The sequence below is a fragment of the Juglans regia genome, chromosome 2, assembly GCF_001411555.2.
Source record: "Juglans regia cultivar Chandler chromosome 2, Walnut 2.0, whole genome shotgun sequence".
In the NCBI taxonomy this organism is placed as follows: Eukaryota; Viridiplantae; Streptophyta; class Magnoliopsida; order Fagales; family Juglandaceae; genus Juglans; species Juglans regia.
Window position 1 is genome coordinate 29,181,839 of NC_049902.1, and position 22,401 is coordinate 29,204,239.

Genomic DNA, 22,401 nt, shown 5'->3' on the forward strand with positions numbered 1-22,401 from the left:
GGTACGGAACACATATAGTATCCGTACCGGCCGGACGGCCGAAACGAAAAATTTCGGCCGTACCAGCCGGTACAGTACGAAATTAAAAACATTGATTTGAATAGTTCATTCTGAGCGTATCGTGATGATTTTCTCTCATCATAAAGATTGAATGAAGAGTTGAGATATGCAGACTTTGCCTCGTTTGTTTTTACAAATGAGATGAGATGAAATAATATGAGTTAAGATGAAAGTTGAATATTATTTTTGTTTTGAGATTTGAAAAAGTTGAATTATTTATTTTATTTTGTATGCAAATTTAATAAAATTATAATGATTAGATGGAAAGAGATGAGATGAGTTGAGAAGAGTTATGAAAACAAACGAGAGTAGGAAAATTATTTACAACTATATTATAGTTTCATAATATTATTAGAATATAATTTTTATATATTACTTTTGTTTTTAGATTTGAAAAACTTAAATTAATTTTTTTGTTTTTTTAGATAAGATCCGGTTACATAACCAGATCCATAATCGGATCCAATTTTATATAACCCACCCGGGTCTGATCTGGGCAAATAATCACCCGAATTCACTTAGATTTTTGAGTTCCAGACTAGACCGGAAAAAAAAATCCGATCTGGTTGTACACTTCTATCCCTTTGGCCCCAAGGTTCAATAAACAAATGATCTGTTCGGGTAGACTCGACGATGCGCCAAAATGATGGGCACGTATTCCTTCACACGCGGCCGAAAGTGGCAGGTGGTGACCACACACCTCCCTTCCTTGAAGCCATATCCACTAAACGCACCGGCCCAATCAATTCCCGCCCTCAGATCCTTCATATTTGCCCAACACAATCATGACATGGCCAACGTGTGAGTCTCGTGTGCCAGTTTAGATTTAAGAGTTTCAAGCAATTCTTCCAAAAGGACTTTGTCCTCTTTCTTAGTCATTTTCCTAAAATTAGGAGATAACATATCCTTATATCCAAAAGGAAAAAAAAAAAAAAGAACCGTTATGGTCTAATTATCACCACCACTCTCATTATCCCTTGGTAGTCTCCGCATGTCACAACCCCCGAGCTCCATCTTTTTTACTTCAGCTCTAAACATGAGAACCCCATGTATTCTTTTAGGAGAGTGCTGAGTTTTGCGATGATGTGTAGCGTGATGCGGTTCAATTTTTTATCTAGCACTTTAATATAAGACCTATCTGCTGTCACCCAAGGATCATGAGGACGAGGAAGTGGATCTCCCCAACGATCGCTCCAGAACAATGAAGTGCAATGCACCAACCACCATCGTCTCTGCCTTTGGGTTCATGATCCGCTTGTAGGATTTTACTAACATTGACACTTTGTGCAGCTTCCCCTTGGGGGGAAAGTTAGGAAAATTTTATTTGTTTCCAATGCCCGTCTTTTATTTTCTTTTGTGTTGTACTAGTTTTAATGAGTGTTTGTTGGGGTTCCCTACCCACTATTCAAATTCCTCTATCTGTTAATCATTACCTATAGACCTTCCTTAGACTAAAAACAAATAGGAAACAATAGAGAAATGCAAAATAGTAGGAAGATGCAATGAAAAATGCTCTAATTCCCAGTTCCTTTTTCACAAGACATTCAACTTCTGCTATACTTATTTTGAGCTCTCGCAACCACATAGCACAAAGGCTGGCCTATATAATTTTCCAAAAGGTTACAGATCATAAATTATGTAGTGTTCCACTCATATAAAAGTAAGAATAGTTTAGACAGTAAAAAGCAAATCTGCTAATTTCGATTCCCATGAGGAAGAGAAACTAGCCCATAAAGAGCCAAAGCTAGACATGTTGAAGTTGCAGTAGTTTTGAATGGTATTCTTCCTTTATCTTTCCTCAAGACCATGGCTTCGTAAATTGGCAAGGCATTCAGCACTACAAAACCTGCTAAGAACATCTGCAGAAACAGACCCTCCATTTTGCTGCCTCTTAGAACTTGTACAAGCCCCATAAGAAATGATACCAAGTTGATAATGGCTGCCGTTATTAGTGGCACAAACATGTTTGATGAGGCTCCAAACTCGAACATACCTTGTCCATATCTTTTGCTTTGTTCATCATCGATCACTTTACTGGTCAAACCGAAACCATATGTGGAAATGCCTAAAAATTTGAGGAAGAACTCGAGGCTTCCATACAAAAAGGCTGAGAGCCCCCTTATCATCCACATTCTTTGATTGTTCCACCACTTTTGAACTGTTCCTTCCCCTATCAAAAATTCAAGGAGATCTTGTCCGTAGGCTCCAAGGACAAGAAACAAATACAAGACAAAACATGGCTCTGACAGCTGCAACATATTTTCATCAATAAGTAAAACCCAAATGGATAAAAGGTCGAAATTGAAAAGGGGAGGCTTAGTTTACATCATTGAAACGATTGAGTGAATGGAATAATTAAAATCTTCTGTCAACTAGGCTTTAATTAGGATAATCATCAACAAATAAAGTAATTAAAACAACCCCTCCCCTTTGACCACCAAAAAAAAATCTGTAATAATCATATTTTTCAAAAGATAATATTTGGGTTTTGTTCAATTTCAAAATCTAATATCAAATTTATATTAAAAGAAAAATGATTTTAAAAATAAATAAATAAAACCCTTAAAAGATCGACAATGAAATTTTCTTAAGAGAAATTATATTTGCAATCCTAGAGTGTGTGGCCTCTATGCACTCCCTTTGAAAAATGTGGGTAAATCTGGGACCCATGTGAAAAAGTTATTTTTTTAATGGTGGCCCCCATTTTTTTTCTCAAAGAGAGTATGTAGGGAGACTATACACTCCAAGACTGTGTATAGCATTACCTATTTCGTAAACAGAAAAAGCTATATATATGGAAATGAGTTGGTAATATTTTTCTATTCATAAAAATGAGACTTATATTAGTAGCTAATAGCATCCTCATTAGCTTAGGCATACTCCAACTTTAGCTAAAATTTAGCTAATATGTCGAACCTTCACATTGGATTAGGTATTGGTATGTCAATATGTTGAGCTAAGTAACTTACCCAAATGAATTTATATTATTTCTCACTCTTTTGTAAATATATTTTGCATATATTTTAATATTTTGTGTTTGAAAATGAAGTTAATTTAGGTTGATAGATATATTTTATGTATTTTAATACATAGATTGTTGGAAATTATGAAAATAAAAATAAAGAGAATTTAAAAATAAATAATGCATTAAATAAGTAGATAAAATAGTTAAAAAAAAATAACATTATTTCATTATTATAAAAAGTGATATGGCTAATCCAATATGTAATTCAAGTTTTGAGTGATTAGCCAAAAGGTAAAAATTGACATATTATATAAACTTGCCTAAACCAATGAGAATGCTATAAAAAAAATTAAAAATAAAAATTTGTAACCTGTAAAAAGCATACCTTTGGAAATATTGAGAGTCCATGGAGAAGGCATAGTTGAGGGAGGAACGCATAGAGGGTGAGAGGAATAAACCAGGTGGGCCATAAGCAATAATGAGTGTAGGCAAGGCCCATAAGAGGGCCCAAATATCTAGTACCGAAGGTTAAGGGACAAAAACTGGAGAACATAACCTGGAGAAAGCCAATGGACCATCGTTGGAGTTGGTTTAGGGCATCGACGAGGTTGATTGGTGCATCACCCAAAAAGGCTGCCCTCTTAGGGTTGCAAAATATGGACCTCCATCCCTCGCATTGTAGCCTAAACCCCGTGAAGAAGTCCTCTATCAGTGTTCCATATTTGAAGCCCACCTATATATCCAATTTGTACATCCAATCCATTTATTCTTATTCAAATCATAATTCTCATTTTGAATTCCAATGCTCTACAAATATCTTGTTATATATATTAGCATACAATTTAAGTAGATTGAGATTCTTGATTGTTTGGATGAATTGAATGGTTCAATACAATGAAAATATGTATAGTATTAAATGCATATATCTGGAGTTCATATTGTCAGAAAATCCTACGTGTGTTGCATTAAATGTTTTAGAATCTACATGATGTGTTTATCTCTTTCAAAAATTTAAATACAATTTAGTAAAAATGATCAATTCATTTCCAATAAAATGAGAGACAATAAGAAAAAGCTAAGAGCTTTCCAAGATGGTTTAATTGATGATTGAGTCTTGTGCTATATATGTCAAACTTCTTTTCAAAGGGTTTTATGATCAAGTACTGAAATAGTTTGCGGTTTACCATTTGCACTAGTTTATTTACCTTTTTTAAACCTTTGCTTCTTATGATTCTGAATTTGATTAGATCAGCCTCTATCACCCTCCATTACTATTTGACACGTGTAGTTAAAAAAACTATTAAAAAATCAAAACAACAAAAAAGAGGTAAAATTGATAAATAGCATGCAAGTATTGTTTCCTAGTAAATTTTAAAGTTTGAACTACTCCAGATAAAATCAGCTCACATCTCTAGTTTTTTTTATATAATTGAAAGCTACTAATTAACATAAATAATAAGAAAAAGCTTACCTCATAACCCCATTTGGTCTTGTACTCATAGTTACACCCTGCAACCTTGTGTGCCAATTCCAAAACTGGTTGGGATTGGATGAACTTGTTGACAACACTGTTAGGACCAAGTTCGGGGATCTCTGGTGGCACAATGGTTGATGGGCCGCCAAAGAAAGCTCGCCGGTTGAAGAAACATCCGGTTCCAACATAAGTAGGGCCCAACACTCCGTCCAATCCCAAGGGATTACAACGAAACTCTCTTTTATATTCACAACTATAAGTATCATTCTTGTTGATCCCATGAAAGATTTGAGGGAATTGAACATATGCTAATTGGGACATGAGTTTAGGGTCTAATAGGTAACACAATGCACGAAGAGGTGTTCGTGGGTCATTAGAATACATGTCACAATCCAAGTTGAGGATTATGGGTGCGTTGGTCATGGTGGCTGACACTCGAAGCTTCAATACATGATGACAAAGAGAGAGCAAAATTATAAATACATGAAAATTAATGATAAAAAAATGTTAACTGGAACTAACATTGTGGAGCATTTTGGTGTAGATACTGGAAATTAAGCTTACCATGACGTTGAGGGCACCTGCCTTGAAATTGTGGGATGAAGTCCTGCTCTTTTCCCTAGAGACATAGATGAGGCTCGGCATCAAATGGCTGGTCGCATCTTTGTTTTTGCAACTCTCTAATAAGACCTGCTCATGGTTGATTTAAGCTACCAATTAGTATCTAATTAGGAACTAATCAACTTAATACGATAAGAAAAATGCTATTTATACTTATAATTTTTATTTACATAACAATTGTACTGACGTGTCAGTAAAAAAACTAATTAAACAAGTCTTGTATATAAAACTGTAAGTGTGTATATATATATATATATATATATAACGCTACTCAAATGATAAATGTATGTACCTGGATGACAGTGGGATGGTCTTGTCGAGTAAATCCATGATCTGCCCATTTGCTGAAAGCCTTGCGCTCTAGTTCCTCAGTTATATACTCTTCACCAACTTTCCCCTTCTCAAGGACTTTCTCTACCCTTTGTTTCATGCATTCATACATTTTCTGTCATATCATACGTTGAGAACAAGGGGAGTACTAATTATAAGTTAATAAACGAATCGACAATGAGATAATCCTACGTCTAACCCAACAAAGTCAGACACAGAGACTTTCTCAATAGAATGTAGAGAATTGAAATATATGGAAATATTTCAAGGGACGATCATCATGACCACATTCAACAATTGAGGCATTGATTAATGTCTAAATAATAAATCTATTTGAAAATTTTTACACCATACACCATTCAAGTGGTATAATTTATTTAGAATATAAATTTAAAATTTTGAATATTACAAATCAAATTATGTCATGTGGATGATGTATGGTATAAAAGTTTTCAAATAACACTACTCAAGTATTTCCTATTACACATCAAGTGGGATTAATGGGCCCATTTATATAGTATGTTGATTTAACAATATATATATATTATATAGTTCTAAATGTAATATAATTAATCATATAATATGCGAAACATGGAAGAAGACATTAATAGACGTGGCAAGATTAACATTAACTTTGTCCCCAAAAAATTACTCTTTAATTTTTATTCTGAACTAATGATTGGAAACGTCCAAAAAATAGAAACGACAATTATTTTGGTCCATAGGTACTTAATTATCTCTGTCGGCCATATTTATCATGTCTTGGAGCACGCTTCGTCGTCATGCATGTATGGGGCAAAGCAAACACCTTTTTCCTGGTCTTCCTACTCTTTTTGGCTAAGCAAGCAGCTTGGTTTCCGTTAATGTGAAGGTTTATTATGTGCGCTTATTAGGATAACAACTTATACGCAATTTAATAGTTTATCATATTTAACAAATGTTTAAATACTCATTATTACCTGAATCTCCTCTGTATCAAAGGACCACGAAGAGTGATTTGCTGCAAAATAAGCTTCCGGGCTCCTCTCTATTATATTATTCTTCCTACAGAATGGTAACCAGTGATATGCAAATTTAGCAGCTTCCATGCAAGCAAATAGTGTCACTTGTGATCCCCCATCATCTGATACATAAACCGAAATCTTCTCCGTTTGATAGTCATAAGCCATGACCGATAAGGCTGTGCTCACAAGCCTCAGCGGCGGCTCCTTGTATGGATCGGCGGTGCATATAAACACATCTAGCGCCGGAAAGTCCGAAGAAGATTTTTTTAAGAGTAGTGTCTTCTGAAGGTTTTCAGGATATTCGTCACGATAAACGATGGTCATGAGAAAACATTGACGAGTGAACCACAAGAAAGCAAGGAAAGTATCGGAGATGAGGAAGGAGAGGGAGATGAGGAAGGATGCGAAGGTGGCGGAGTGGATGAGCTTGAGTGCATGGCGATAGAGCAGCACTAAGATGGCACAGAAGTAAACTGCCGCAAACATGCGGTTGAAGTCTGTGCGACGTGCATGTCTAAGGCTGTGAAGGAGAGGAGCGCGCGCGGGAGAGGTACTCAGGCTCTCATCCATTTCTTTTGGTGGTGTACAGCAGTTCTAGAGGATTGAAAGTAAGGATAAACTGGGGCTTAGTTTATAGGCCTGTTTGGAATCTTCTTTTTAACTATGAAAAGGAAGTCTATTCTTGCAGGACTGTTTTGATATACATCGCAGTATTACTACAAGACAATAATTAGTCTGAGTGGATATGACATCATCCATGTATATATATACTAGCATTAGGCAACGTCCAAGGGACGTTTGCCTAATTTTCTTTTTTATTTTTTTTATTTAGTGATTGAGAAAATATTTTTTTAATGATATTATAAATTTTTTATTTTTTTAAAAATATTTATGATGATTAAAAAAATACATGAAAAAATAAAAATAAAAATAAAAAAATGAAATATATATTTAGGACATATTTTCAGACTATTTTTTCGCTAGTTATAGTAGTTCTCTTTAGTTAATTAAGAATATTATCATATTTAAATTATGTTAAAATTCTAATTATTTATATAGTTATATTTTTTTAAAAATATTTAACAAAATTTGATCATTTATTTAATAATGAAATATTAATATTTTATAAATTAAATTTGATAATTTATTTATGATATGATATTTATATGTTAATTATTTATTTTAAATTAATTTAAATCAGTATTTAAATTTTTACCATTTGATCAAACTTGATTACTTTGAAATTAGTGGTACTTGTGTAAAATCTTGTATGGCGTAAAATTTTATAATTGATAAAAAAAAGCACGTTTGCCACATCTGTCAAATTGAAGAAAAAAATAAAGTGTAATTTTGAATATTAAAATAGTCTAATGTATAAGAATAAAATTATTATTTATTTATGTTCATCATTTATTATGAATATTAAAAAATTTAAATTAATTAGATAGTTTTTTTCTCTTAAAAATATACGTAAAATTTTATCATTTATTTAATGATGAAAAATTAGTATTTTATAAATTAAAGTTGATTTTTAGTGTATGATATAATAAACAGTAATAAGATATACGAAAAAAATATACGAAAAAAAAAACAGTTTATTTATTGTTCATTACTGTTGATGAACAGTAATTAAGGTAATATAAACACTTGCAAAAAAAAAAAAACTTATACACTGTTTATTACTGTTTATGAACAATAATATCAACAATAATAAATAGTACATATATAACGACTTTTAAATATAGGTAGAGATATATATTTATAAATTTAATTGTAGATATTAAAGTTAAAATAAAGTTGAAAGAATGAATAATCGATCCTTCGCGACTACTTGCACTTGCAGCCATATTACCCTCGTAAAAGTGTCATTGTCTATGAGGGCCTGGAGTACTGTGCTCTGCAGTAGTGATCGCTAAAACATCTGAACATATTGATTAGATAAGTTTCAGTCGATTAGCCAATGATCTTTTCAGGGCATTATTTTCTGAATGAAAGCTAGTGGTACCCATATTGTCTTTATTAGATTTGAATGAGGCTCTTGACTGTAAAATATAAATAAAAAGAGCACTCAAGTTTCTCTGGCTCCACCATTTTGAATGGCATGGGTTGAGTTTGAAAAGTCATGTCGAATGCAATTCATGTAGTGGTTCTTTGAACTGAATTATTAATTTGAAAATGGCTCAAGCCTGTTTCTGAAGGGGACAATTATATTTGGAAAGAATATTAATTAGTTTCATATGGAAGCTCTTAGGTTGGAATTATTTTTGTAAAGAATATTTATCATTTGGCCACTGACACTTCACCAGTCCCATTCTTAACAATTTAGAAATATGATATTGCAACAAAGAAAGTGCCTCTCCCGAATATGTATTTAATTCTATATATTAACAATTTAGAAATATGATATTGCAAACAAAAGAAAAAAAAGGTACCTTTCTAGAACACATATATGCATATTGGTGGAGGTTTAATATTACCTATATCTCTCTGTGTTTCTTTAACAATACCACACTAGAAATACTCCATATGCATTTAATTTCATCATACTCTGTTGAGGAGGTACTTTAATTCACACCAATAATATCCTTTTGCTGTTTGTAGTTGTACTCCTTATAATTTGAAAGACGTACTGCATTTTAGGCAGCTCTTTTAATGGGTCAATTCAGAAATTGTTTTCACCAAATTTTATGTGCCTTTGCAATCGGTCCAGCCAATGATGGTCACCGCTACAAGTTCAAGATACGTGGAAGAAATTAAAGAGACCACATCAGATTTGAGAGAAGTTGAATCGGTGTCTATTTATGCACTTTTGAGTGTCATTCTTGATGCTATGTATAAGGAACTTCTTGCCTTTCCATATCGCTACAAGGAACTCATTGTTAAAAACAAATTAATTTATTCTACTTTATTATTACCAGAAAATTTTCAATAAAATGAATTGAAACTAGAAAACAATATGCTAAGAAATAATTAGTAACAAAATGGGCTTGTGTTGAAAACCAACAAGAGTAGAGAGTCAAACCAGTAAAGGAAACAGAGCAGACCGGAGATGTAAACAATATGCTAAGCAATAATTAGTAACAAAATGGATTTGTGTTGAAAAGCAAGAAGAGTAGAGAGCCAAAACAGTAAAGGTAACAGAGTAGACCTGAGATGGTTTAAGTAACTTAAATCGTGAAAAAAGAAACAAAGTAGACATGAGAATGAATAGGACTATGAAGCAAAACCCAACTGAGAATCAGTCATACTCATGAGTTGTCTGTCAGAACAGAGACACGTATATACTCTGTTTTTCTGCTCGAGAAGGTGGTATTGTCCAACGTGTTTGTACACCTTGATAAAGAAACTAAAGTACCAGTGTTTTGGGGTATAAATAGAGCAAAATCTATTGAGAAAGTTTTAGACCTCTTGACAACCAACTTGAATATTTTTTTTATTTATATGTAACTAGGTTTTGCAAGATATAAAGCAAGTTTTAGACCTCTTGACATGCAACTTTGCAGTTTTAATGAACCGGAACCGACGGGACCGACCTATCGTTACACTATTTCAGCTAGCCGAATTATATCCTATGCCATTTGGAGTTTCCGCAACCAAAAAAACAAAACAAAAAAAGAGAAGAAGAAGAAGAAAAGTGTAGGTACCTGCAGCAACATTTAGGCCCGAGTCAAGAGAGTTTGAAGAGCAAAACAAAGTGATCATGATTTGAATATGAGAAATCCTTCAAACCGGTTTGGCTGTTTTAACTCAATCAACAGCCCTCCACGTAAGTTCTCTATTTTACATACTGTGCATTTATCTACACCTAATCAACACCCGATCACAACCCTCCCTCCTATGCCCTCGTTCCTCTTCCACCAAAGCACCCATCACAACAAAAGTGCAAAAAACACAAAGTCGACGAACCTTGTCGTTGAGTTGCGATGGAGCTCGACCGGTTTGAAGGAGTTTGAGGGTATTGCAATACCGATTGGAAGAGTCCAAAAACTATACGCGTCCATGGAATTTCGATTGTACCGAGAGAAATTGCGATAGAAGGAAAAAGAAAGCTATATCGATTGGAATGGTTCAAAAACTATACGAAAGAGGCGAACGATGGTGGGCGACTCTCACATGCATGGCCATCCCTCGCAAAAACTCAATTTCTGAGTTTCTTGAGTTTGCTTTCGACCCAGAACGTTTCTTTGCCTCTGCATTTGCTTTCGATTTCTGATATCTATACATAAATGTTTTCTTTGGTCTTTGAATACTTATGGCTTGTTTACATTGCATGTATAAATATGAAAGTCAATGTTTGAATACTTCGCCCAATGTTTTTTTATGAAACTTGTTTAAGCCCCCTAACTGTTTGATGAAAGTCAATGTTTAAAAAACTGGGGAAGGGGTTTTGTATATTAGGTAGCTCACGAGTGAAGGGATTTTTATTAATTTTCGATTGCAGTTCGAGGAGGTGAAATCGACGCAAATGGATGGTGGGTCTATGATCAGTGGAAGAGGGAAGAAGAAAAGATGCAAGGGAGGGGCTCGTTGGTGAATCCGTGTCTTGCAAATGATCTATTCTATGTGGTTGAGAGTATTGAAATTATTGTGTGATTTCTGACGTGGCAGCAGTTGATAGAAGAGCTGCTCTACTTCATATAATAGCCTGACAACATGGAAGCGGTTCTGTTTGAATATATAGGATACTAAAATATATATAACTTTACATTGAGCTGATTTAGTTTTTAATTAGTAGTGCTCTGATTTCTTTGACCACATTTGTCAAATGCTGAGATATAACCACAATAAGGGGTGTAACCGGTCCAGTCTGGTCTGGTTTTGGACAAAATTTAAAACCGAACCGGTATGTATCGGTTTTGTATTTTTCAAAACTGATTACACACCGGTTACCCTCCTAAACAGGTACTTCCAGTTTTACCGATTTCCGGTCCGGTCCGGTTTACCTGTTTTTTTAAAATGTAAATTTCACAGTTTGTCATTAAAAATTTGTTTATAAAAAAAAACTGATTTAAAAAAATTTATTTTATACTTTTATTAAAAAAAATATGTTCTAACTTTTACTAAAAAAATATGCTTTACTAAAAACTACTTCAATAAAAAATATGCTTTACTACAAAAAATGTGTTTTACTACAAAAAATCAGATTAATTAAAATCTGTTTTAGTAAAAAGTAAAAAATGTTTTCCAAAAAATTGCTTTACTAAAAAACTGTAAAAAAATTGGGAAAAACAAAAAACTGCTTTACAAAGTTACGAGAAATTCAAGAAAGGACATCAACAAGCCTATGAGCCTATGGAATAAAATAAGTTCAAAAGTTTAAATTAGAAGTCCAAAAGTCCAACAAATTACAAGTCCAAAAGTCCAAACACTTACAAGTCTAAAAATCCAACAAATTACAAGTCCAAATTACAATAACTTAGAACATCCAACAAAAAACTTCAATAGCTATGCACCAAGCCACCAACTCCAATAGTCCCTTCAACAATCCTTGAAATTGTATGAAAATAAATCAAACAATTAATTCTAATAAAAAGTTACTAATTACATTAAATAAAAAAAAAAATTAAGGAAATATATTATACAAGTTGACCTACCTTAAATATTATCTCCAGCCAAAGAAGTACGTCTTGAAGAACTCCCTAGGTCATCCATGAGCTCTACACAAAAGGAAAAAAAAAATAAGCAAAATAATTAAAACAAATTCCAAATATGATTTACACTTTAGATATAGTTAAAGAAAAGGTGAATGATGCTAAATACCTGTTTCAATTTTCTCAAACTCCTCAACATCATTCATTAAAGTACGAATGTTAATCGGGACAGAAGAATGAAGCTAATTTTGTGTACAAATAAGAGCTTCTACCATAAATGGAGATAGGCTACTGCGGAAATGATCAAGTACTCGACCTGCTGTGCTAAAAACTGACACCAAGGCCACTGTAGATATCAGAACTGCAAGAACATCCCGCAACTCTTGAAAGCACGCGGTATCTAATGGAGTTGACCTTCCACCAAGTCAACAAGTCGAATTTCACATCATCTTCTTCACATTTTTCAAATAAATATCTCTCCAATTCAGATTTAGTCGCCAAAGAGTTATCCGACTCCAAACACTTCTTAATTTGTGCATGGATTAATGATCTGAAATCACCTTGACCTACCCCAACAGTTGAACTTGTACTACTAGCCCCTCTCTCGCTTGATTGGCTTATAGTTTGATATTGTGCCCCAACATTACTTTCATCATTTTCACAATAACTATCATATAAACAAGCCAATGCATCTTGAACCCGATCCACCAACATAAGAACTTTTGAACTATTATCCTCATATATTCATTCAAAAATATATGTTAGACCACACATTTTATACCAAGGATAAAAAACCAACCCAACATACAACAAAATATTCATTTTTTCAATATTTCCCCAATAATTCTCACATTTAGATTTCATACTAAATGCCATTGTCCTCAAATTAAGAGGCCCTTCCACACACTCCAAATTAATTGCACCTTGAATTGTTGCTAGCTCAAATAAAAAATTATTGCAAGTGACATAATTGGTATCCTAGAAACGCAAGATTGCATCATAAAAAAGTTTCAAAAATTTTGCAAACAACCTACCCTTATTCCAATCATCCATGGTTGGAGGCCCTAACTTTGAGCCCTTCCTTTACCCAACTCACTAACACCATCATCATCATCACTATCATCCTCCCCAACACTCTTAATATATCCCGGATTTTCATCCTCTAATCATTGAAATGCTTTTTGAAACTTTTCAGCCCTATCCAACATCATATAAGTGGAGTTCCAACGGGTTGCTACATCTAAGCATACATCACTTTTACAAGTAATGTCTTCACTGTCACAACATTGCTTAAATGTATTCCACCTTTATGGAGATGATTTTACATACTTCACTGCTCCTCTAATTCTTGCAATTGATTGATCATATTCTTTCAACTCATCCCAAACAATTAAGTTCAAGATATGAGCACAACATCTCATATGCAAGAACTCATATTCCAAAATCGTATCCCTTCTATTTCTTGTCTTTCTTTTGAGATACGAAACTGTCCCATTATTTGAACTTACATTATCAAGTGTAATTGTAAATATTTTGGGCCTCCCCCATTCAAATAAACACATCTCAATTTGTTTACCTAGTGTCTCACCCTTATGGTTCTCAACTTTGTAAAAATTGATAATTTTTTTGTGCATGTTCCAATCTTCATCAATAAAATGTGCAGTGAGACACATGTACTTAAAATTTTGCACGGATGTCCATGTATCCATGGTTAGACAAATGCGCTGCCCCTTAAGAGCACTTTTCAGCTTGTCTTTCTCTCTCAAATAAAATTTATAAATATCTTTTGTAACCGTTACACTTGATAGAATCGCATTCCATTTAGGTTACACAACAAGCATGAATTTTTTAAACCCTTCCCCTTCCACATGTTTAAAAGGAAGCTCATCAACAACCAACATTTCTGCTAAGGTTTCTCTATACGCCTTAACACTAAAAGCAATAGGTACAAGCCCCCTACTGCTTGATCCAGACTGGAAACCCAATATAGATTGGTTTTTATCAATTTTCCTAAGTGGAGACTTCTTACATGTTTTTTCCAAGTGCCCCAACATTGATTTTGTGTCATTTATATTAGGATCACAAGCATAAGTCATCCCACAAAGGTTACATGAAGCCCTAGGTTTCGACTTATCCTCAGTATGAATCTTTGTAAAATAATCTCAAACTACTGATCTTTTCCTACCAATAGATGACTTACTTACATTAGATTTTGGAGAAAGTGAATCATTAGTCGCCATTGATTCCATAGTCCTTTCACTCCTTTCCATTGTAGGTTGAATATTGCCGTATGTTTCTGTTTCATTTGAATAATCCATGTGTGATTCTGTAGTAACAAAAATAAACATTAATTGTTGAGCTTTCAAAGTTTATTCAAACTCAACCTCAATTGATAAACATTAATTTCAGGCCACACTACACAGAAGTTATTCAAGTAGAAAAATTACAAAACCATATAAATGTAATATACTAATTTCACAAACCTAATTTCATATTTAAACAACCCTAATATCACAAATATTATGTATCATAGATTCATAATTTCAAACTAATTTCACAAACCCATAAGGGTGAGACAAATAATAATAAAATAATTTTTTTTTTTTTTAAGAAGAGCCGGTAGCCACACACATAGCAGCCCCGTCCCAATTTTATTAAAAAATCAGCCTCACTTATGGCGGAGGAATACCGTGGTTACATCAATACACTTGGGGGATTACAAGATAATCACTAGGAACTAACCCAAAACCAAGTGTCAAAACCAACCAAGAAAACCATAAAACAACTTCTAACAAACCTAAGGAAAAGAAACACCAAGACCAAGAAAAACCCAGCTCCTGCAAAAAAAAAGACTCAAGCAAAATAAAATTAACCTCAAATAAAGTAGGAAAAACGTACCAGTGACTACGAGATGCACAAATAAGGGATGCCAATTTTGTTTTCCAACAACTAGCAGTTTAATAAAGGGTCAATTAGCAAAGTAGAAAACTTTGTTTAATTGTTTCAAAAATAGTCATTCAATCCATTATAAATAGTGTTACATGTACTTACATTTTTAGATTTATTTTTCATCCATTATATAACAACACTACACATGCATGTACATTGCAGTCGGCTGCAACCAGATAAGGCAACAACCACCAGATCACTACCAATAGCTGGCTTGGTCAACACTCAGCAGCAGCAACCAAAGCATCATTTCATTACTTCAGACAACATCAAATTAAAACGTACAGACCAATTTCCAAGCATTAATCTGAAAACCCTAATATCACAAATCTGAAAACCCAATCATAGATTCACAAAAATCCCAATATCACAAAACTCAATCATAAAAATCCTAATATTACAAAATCCAATCACAAAAATCTTAATATGTAATTTAAAAAAAAAAATTACCAAGGGGCGAGGGGGCAGATTCTGCAGAGAGACGAGAGAGTTGAGAGACAAGAGAGTGACTCAATGAGAGACGGGAGAGTGAGAGACGACCAGACGAGGAGAGTGAGAGACGACTCAGACGACTCGAGAAAGTTGAGAACTTGAGAGACGAGAGAGTGGTCCAGTGGAGAACTTGAGAGACGAGAGTGAGAGATGGCCATACGGGAGAGTTGAGAGCAGAGAACGACTGAGCGAGAGACGAGAGCGTGACGCCGTGAGCTGCGTGAGAGACGAGAGAGTGAGAGTTTGAGATGAGGGACTAGAGGGAGGAGCTGCGGAGAAGACGAGGTCACGAGAGAGTCAGAGACAAATTTAGTTTTAGGGTTTTAACTTTAACCGTTTAAATGTCATGAAAACGGCGCCGTTTGATTGATTTTTAATGTGTTTTTTTTTTAAATGATATTATTAATTTATTTTCAATGTAATACATTTAATAGATTATAGTGATTTAATATAACTATATATAAATATTTGTAATACATTTAATATACTATAGACTTATATATTAGTATAGTTATATAATATATTAGACTATATAATAGATTAACAGTATTAATTATAAATTATATATTTAATATAAGTATTAGTTATAAACTTTTAGTAAAAACTTTTAGTATTAATTATAAGTATAACTATAGTCTATAGTCTATATTAGACTATTAGTATTATTTATAAACTTATATATTAGTATTAACATTTAATGTATAAATTTATAATTATACATTATTTATAAACTTATATATATTAATATTTAATATATATATATATATATAATATTTTGTATAAAACTTATATATAAAAATTTTATTTTTTATTTTTTTAATCAACCGATCCGGTCTAGTCCAAGTCGAAAAATCTCGAAACCAGAACCGACCGGTTTTTACATTTTAAAAAACCGGTTCCGGACCCGGCTGGTTCAAAACCGGTCCGGTCCGATCCGATTTTCCTGTTTGAGTTTACACTCCTTTGCACAACACTTTCGTCCATTTTTTTTTCCCTTTTCGTGGTCTATTAACTAGATAATAGATAATAATTTATTATCTAGTTAATAACACACTTACGGAAACTACATATATAATAATTAATCTGAGCCCTTTTTTGAAGGAACCACGGATTCGAGTCCAGATCAATCAGGCAAAACACCTAATTAATTTATCATAGGGCAGTTCAACTTTATTCTTTTTGGATAATATATACTAAGTGACTGCATGTGTGCACGCTGGCTGCTGTGATTTTTGTCAATTCAAAGACATTGAGAAAGTGGCCCAATTATAAAAACTTGTTCATTATAAATATTTCCAAAAAATCGTTCGAGGCTCCACATGTATCTCGCTACAATTAATAATTATTTGATCAACACGATCAGTCACCACCCCACATGGCTGGTGACGTATAATTCAAGACTTTAGTCTGTTCATTACCCTTATGATCATTGATCGATCATCCATCCTTCTAATACAACAGCAGCAACCCGGATCTAGAAACCAAGGAATGGCGCGCACCACAGCGCCCGGCGCCACCCATGCTTCTCCTCTTAACGCCACCAGGCTCATGCGCCGCACGGCCCTGAACCGTGCATTCGCTGCAGTCTACGCATGTGCCATCGCAGCCCTGTTTTATAACCATGTACTTAAGCTCAGCAACTCCACCTCCTTGATCACCTTCTTCCTCTCCCTCTCCTTGTTACTCTCTGATCTTGTTCTTGCTTTCATGTGGATCACCACCCAGTCTTTCCGCATGCGACCAATCCGCCGTGAGGCATTCCCTGAAAACCTCAAACAAGTCGTTGTCGACGACAAAGGTTTCCCGGCGCTGGACGTGTTCATATGCACTGCGGATCCATATAAGGAACCACCCATGGGCGTGGTGAACACGGCCTTATCGGTCATGGCTTACGAATACCCTACAAATAAGGTTTCAGTCTATGTTTCTGACGATGGGGGCTCGCAGCTTACACTCTTTGCTTTCATGGAGGCTGCCAACTTTGCAAGGCACTGGTTACCCTTCTGCAGGAAGAATGATATTGTGGAGAGGAGCCCCGGCGTGTATTTCTCTTCAGATCATGATCACCCATCTTTCTGCTCTGAAACTGAAAGTATTAAGGTAAGTATATATTGATCACCCTTTCCTTTAAATTCATGAGGTTTGTTCCTTTTTCAATTAGGGCGACAAGGTACTCATTTTTTTAAACTTAATTTGATTGTCTTTTTCAGAAATTTCAAAAATTACTCAAAATTTATATCTATATTTTTTATTATAAAAAATATAAAAGTGTTTTCACCAAAGTTGCGTATTGATCTGATCTCTGTCATTCATTATTTCAGTAGGTGATAAGTATCACCCAGAGAGTCCTCGATATGTATGGAACCTTTCAAAATCCAAAGCTGACATGATCAATCTTGTCAATAAATTGACTCAAACAAAAACTATACGCAATTTATTTTATTGAATTATATATTGGGAATGCAAACTTTCATTATTGTATGCCATAGCTTCGGGATATGATATTAGAGTAACGTTTAAAACATAACATATTTTACTATATATATATTTTAAAGTGACGGTATTTGTATAAAATAATGTTATTTTTATAAATTATTTTTTATTTTAAAATATAATTATATAATGTGTTATGAAAAGTTATTATGTGTGTTTATCATTTTTTATAAAATTATGAAGGATAATAATAGTTTATTATTTCTTATCTCTTGTTTATTATTTTCTTTATTTTTTTAATCTTTTTAATTTTTTTTATTTAATAGTTAAGAAAATGATTATTAGTAAAGTTGTATATTTTTTTAATTTTTTCTTAATGATTAAAGATGTTAAAAAATATTTTAAAAAAAATAATAAATTTTGAAATACATTATACAATAATAAATTGATAATAAGAAATATATAATAAACCTATTATTATCCAATTATGAATGGTAGAGCATGGATATATGGTCAGTTGCTTTCGTAAAAACTTTTATAACGACATTCAACGACCAAATCAAAAGATGCTTAGTTACTACGAGAAAAGGCAATTACAAAACAAAAAAGGGTGAAGAATGGTACTACGTACCGACAATGCAACAAGACAAACAGTTGCCAAACTTCCAACGTACAATTAGAGGCTAGCAATTTTTTATAAATAATTTATTTATGTCTTTTAAGACGGCATATTTTTTTGTTGAACATGAGTAACGATCAAGAAATTGATCGTAAAAATTCTTTTTTTTTTTTTTATCCACCTCTTTATACTATTGTTATTGTTCTAAGGTGTTTGTTAGAAAATTCCACCCCTTCCTCTTGTATCACCTCCTTTAATAAAATATACTTGCTTACTTAAAAAATAAATAAATAATTAGACGCTAGCTATAGCATGTCACATGACTATAGCTAGTAAAACACTTCGAGAAATATTGTTATGAGTGGGCATATTTTGTGGACATATTTAATAGTTATACTATCATATTTTTAAAAAAAAAAAATTCCTTTTAAATATTAAAATATCTAGAAAAAGCAAGCGTATATTTGAACACATCAAAATTACTTGTGATGTAGAGAATGTCGAGATTTATTATATCAACTAATGTATAGTTTTTCAATTTTTTCATAGGAAAAATTATATTTACAATTTGGTGTAAAAGATACACAGTAGTATTCCACATTGATTGAATTTTCTTACTAATTAAATTATATCATGTTAGTATTGTGGAGGTCAGGTATCTACAATACCGACTTGTAAGTAGTAGTATTGTTGTTTTCATAATTATAATATGTCCTATGTACAGGAAATTGTATGTCGCATACCATGTTTATATATATATATATATATAACAAAACTCGTATAATGAAAATAGAAATTAATTAGTGTATTCTTTTTCGGGTGCTAATAAATCTAGACGATGTACTATAGCATGAAGGCGAGGGTAGAGAATATTGTTGAGAGAGGAAAAGTTGGTGAGGAGTACATTGCGAGTGAACAAGAGCAAGAAGCTTTCAACAAATGGACTGCTGGATCATTTACACGTCAAGATCATCCTACCGTTATTCAGGTTATAATTATGCGCACTTTTTTTGAATTAACTGTGTTTCGTATACTACTCTTTGTGACAAGTACTACGGATCGACATGAACACAGGTTCTATTGGACAGCGACAAAGACAAAGACATGATCACAGGCCATGTAATGCCAAATCTTATATATGTCTCCAGAGAAAAGAGCAGGACTTCACCCCACCATTTTAAGGCAGGCGCCCTTAATGTCCTGGTAAGCATCCCTTGCTAAGAGCCAAACCTGTATTATATATAATTAGTTGTCTCCCGGTAATTATCTGGTGATCCATTCATTCTATATATCCCACATATATTAAAGTACTTATATATAATTTGTTTATAGAGTAATTCTACTTCTCATGATATGGCCGGATAGTGTCTCTCTCAGTCAGTCACATATGTTAATGTGCCACAGTTTAAATGATATATTTTTTTTTTTTTGATAAAATAAATTAAATGAAAAATCTCTTAAAATGAGTTATATCAACCGGGGTGTGACTAAAAATATACACACAGATATATATATATATATATATATATAAATATATATTATATAACATGCTTAATTTTTTGCTTGTTTGTTTGGGTCCATGCAATATTAATTGAAGCTTCGAGTGTCGGCTATCATGACGAATGCACCAATCATTTTGACCCAAGATTGTGACATGTACTCCAACGATGCTCAAACGCCTCTACGTGCTCTATGTTACCTATTGGACCCTAAGTTTCAATCAAACTTAGGGTACCTTCAGTTCCCTCAACGATTTAATGGGATCAACAGGACAGACATCTATGCTTGTGCTTTTATGCGTTTGTTTCGAATTAATCCTTCTGGAATGGACGGACTTTTAGGCCCCAATTATGTCGGAACCGGATGCTTTTTCAAACGGCGAGTATTCTTTGGAGCCCCATCATCTTTGGTGCCACCGGAAATTCCAGAACTGAGCCCCGGCCACACTGTTGATGACAAGTCTATCCAGTCCCGACTAACATTGACAATGGCACACCATGTAGCCAATTGCAATTATGAGAACCACACCATGTGGGGCTCTAAGGTCAGCTGAACTCATTATTCAATTCATCTTATCTCAACTCTTAATCTAAAAGAGATTTAAATCTTTGTAAATTTCAAATGGTTTCAAGTGTCAACCACTTTAATTTAAATTAAATATTTGTGCAGATAGGGTTCAGATATGGGTCTCTGGTGGAGGACTTCTACACAGGGTATCGACTAAAGTGTGAGGGATGGAGGTCCATGTTTTTGTATCCTGACAGGGCAGCCTTTTATGGGGATTCACCAATCAACCTTCTTGATGTGCTAAATCAGACTAAGCGATGGGCCATTGGCCTCCTCGAGGTGGCCTTCTCTCGATATTGTCCTTTAACCTTTGGGGCACGGTCCATGGGTCTTCTCATGGGCCTCTCCTATGCACATTATGCCTTCTGGCCCATCTATTCCATTCCAATCACCATTTATGCCTTCCTCCCCCAGCTTGCCCTCCTCAATGGGATTACTATTTTCCCGATGGTATGTTCTCCTACTCACAGCATTTGATATAGGAATATACAATAAATTGAGAAAAAGAAATCAAAAATTGAATAAAGTTGTCAAAAGATATTTGAGATAATAAAATGTGAATGATTGAAATTAAAAAAAAAAATAATAGAAAAGATTTTAAGAACTTCAGCTACCGTATAATTATTTTGAAAAAAAAGACAATATTCATCAACCTTTTAATTATATAAAAATGATTGATATATTTATATATATAATTGAAAAATATAAAAAAATTATTCTCATTAGGCTCAGTTTCGATGCCAAAATCATCTCAATCCATCTCATCTTATCTGTTTATTACAATTTTCACTAATTCTTACGTAAAATATAATAAACAATTCAATTTTTTCAAAATTTTAAAATAATAATAATATTAAAAAAATATTTTAATAATATTTTATTCAACTTTCAACTTTTATGTAATATAACTCACTATCCAAACACCCACAATGCTACGTCAAATGATTATAACTCATGAATGACCATTAATATTATAGCTTACCGCGGTCATAAATTCTTTGTTTTATGCAATATAGTGCCAAATTTATTGAAGTTAAAATTGAGTTGCAGGTCTCAGAGCAATGGTTTCCCTTGTACGTGTTCCTTTTCCTGGGTTCCTACGGGCAGGATTTCCTGGATTTTTCCTCAGCTGGAGGAACCTTGGAGAGTTGGTGGAACGAGCAAAGAATGTGGATGATAAGGGGACCCTCTTGTTACTTGTTTGGTTTGGTTGAGTACTTGCTCAAGTCCATAGGCATTTCCGCACAGGGTTTCAACGTCACCAGCAAAGTTCTGGACGACGAGCAAAGCAAAAGATACGAACAAGGTATCTTTGAGTTTGGAGTCTCATCGCCCATGTTTGTGCCGCTGACAGCGGCGGCGATAATCAACTTGGTCTCCTTTCTTGGGGGCCTCGTGAGAGTTTGCACAGGCAGCAGTAGATGGGAAGGAGCATTCGTGCAGATGTTCATAGCAGGTTTTGTCACCCTTAACTGCTGGCCAATCTACGAAGCCATGGTGTTGAGGAGTGACAAAGGAAGGATGCCTACTAAAACTACTCTGATATCAACTTTTCTGGCATCTGCCCTTTATATAGCATCTTTTCTTGCCCTAAGAAGGAACTGAGATAAGGGCTCTGATCTTTGTGGTTAAAACCTTCTCATTTTATTTACTATTTGAGATTAATAGAAACTTTTGTATTTTCATATGGACTTCTGAATCACAATAATGGTTTTGTAGTTAGATATCTCGTATTAGAGCATTAGTAGTGAATTAGGCATAGTCAATGTTATATATATATATATATGTACCATATG

The 22,401-nt window shown here is 33.7% G+C and overlaps 2 protein-coding genes across 4 annotated transcripts in view; one reads left to right on the plus strand and one right to left on the minus strand.

The window, feature by feature from the left end:
* LOC109002059 (cellulose synthase-like protein G3) overlaps positions 1-7,121 on the minus strand; it is a 72,632-nt gene extending 65,511 nt beyond the window's left edge. The window contains exons 1-6 of one of the 2 annotated variants that reach the window (XM_035687321.1): positions 6,410-7,121; positions 5,413-5,565; positions 5,064-5,189; positions 4,497-4,940; positions 3,411-3,758; positions 1,554-2,309 (exon numbers count right to left, since the gene is read on the minus strand). In XM_035687321.1, coding sequence (XP_035543214.1) covers positions 1,755-2,309; positions 3,411-3,758; positions 4,497-4,940; positions 5,064-5,189; positions 5,413-5,565; positions 6,410-7,024 — 2,241 coding nt within the window. In that variant the 5' untranslated portion in view covers positions 7,025-7,121 and the 3' untranslated portion in view covers positions 1,554-1,754. Of the gene's footprint in view, positions 1-1,553; positions 2,310-3,410; positions 3,759-4,496; positions 4,941-5,063; positions 5,190-5,412; positions 5,566-6,409 lie in introns of those variants that run through there. The other variant, XM_035687325.1, reaches the window with a different exon arrangement.
* A 9,685-nt stretch (positions 7,122-16,806) lies between these two features.
* LOC109002090 (cellulose synthase-like protein G3) lies at positions 16,807-22,327 on the plus strand. Of its 2 annotated transcripts, none has more exons than XM_035685671.1 (6): positions 16,807-17,586; positions 19,374-19,526; positions 19,613-19,741; positions 20,136-20,582; positions 20,708-21,055; positions 21,656-22,327. In XM_035685671.1, exons 1-6 carry the CDS (start codon positions 16,909-16,911, stop codon positions 22,208-22,210), a joined length of 2,310 nt encoding a protein of 769 aa, XP_035541564.1. In that variant the 5' UTR covers positions 16,807-16,908; the 3' UTR covers positions 22,211-22,327. The 2 variants fall into 2 exon arrangements, with proteins under 2 accessions (XP_035541564.1, XP_035541566.1); XM_035685673.1 differs by having other exon boundaries at positions 17,420-17,586; positions 19,388-19,526.
* The last annotated feature ends 74 nt before the right edge of the window (positions 22,328-22,401 follow it).

Coding starts and splice junctions, on each gene's coding strand:
- LOC109002090 (XM_035685671.1), top strand. CDS start 16,909: ATGATCATTGATCGATCATCCATCCTTCTAATACAACAGCAGCAACCC. Junction 19,527..19,612: donor ATCATCCTACCGTTATTCAG/GTTATAATTATG, acceptor ACATGAACACAG/GTTCTATTGGACAGCGACAA. Junction 20,583..20,707: donor ACACCATGTGGGGCTCTAAG/GTCAGCTGAACT, acceptor ATATTTGTGCAG/ATAGGGTTCAGATATGGGTC.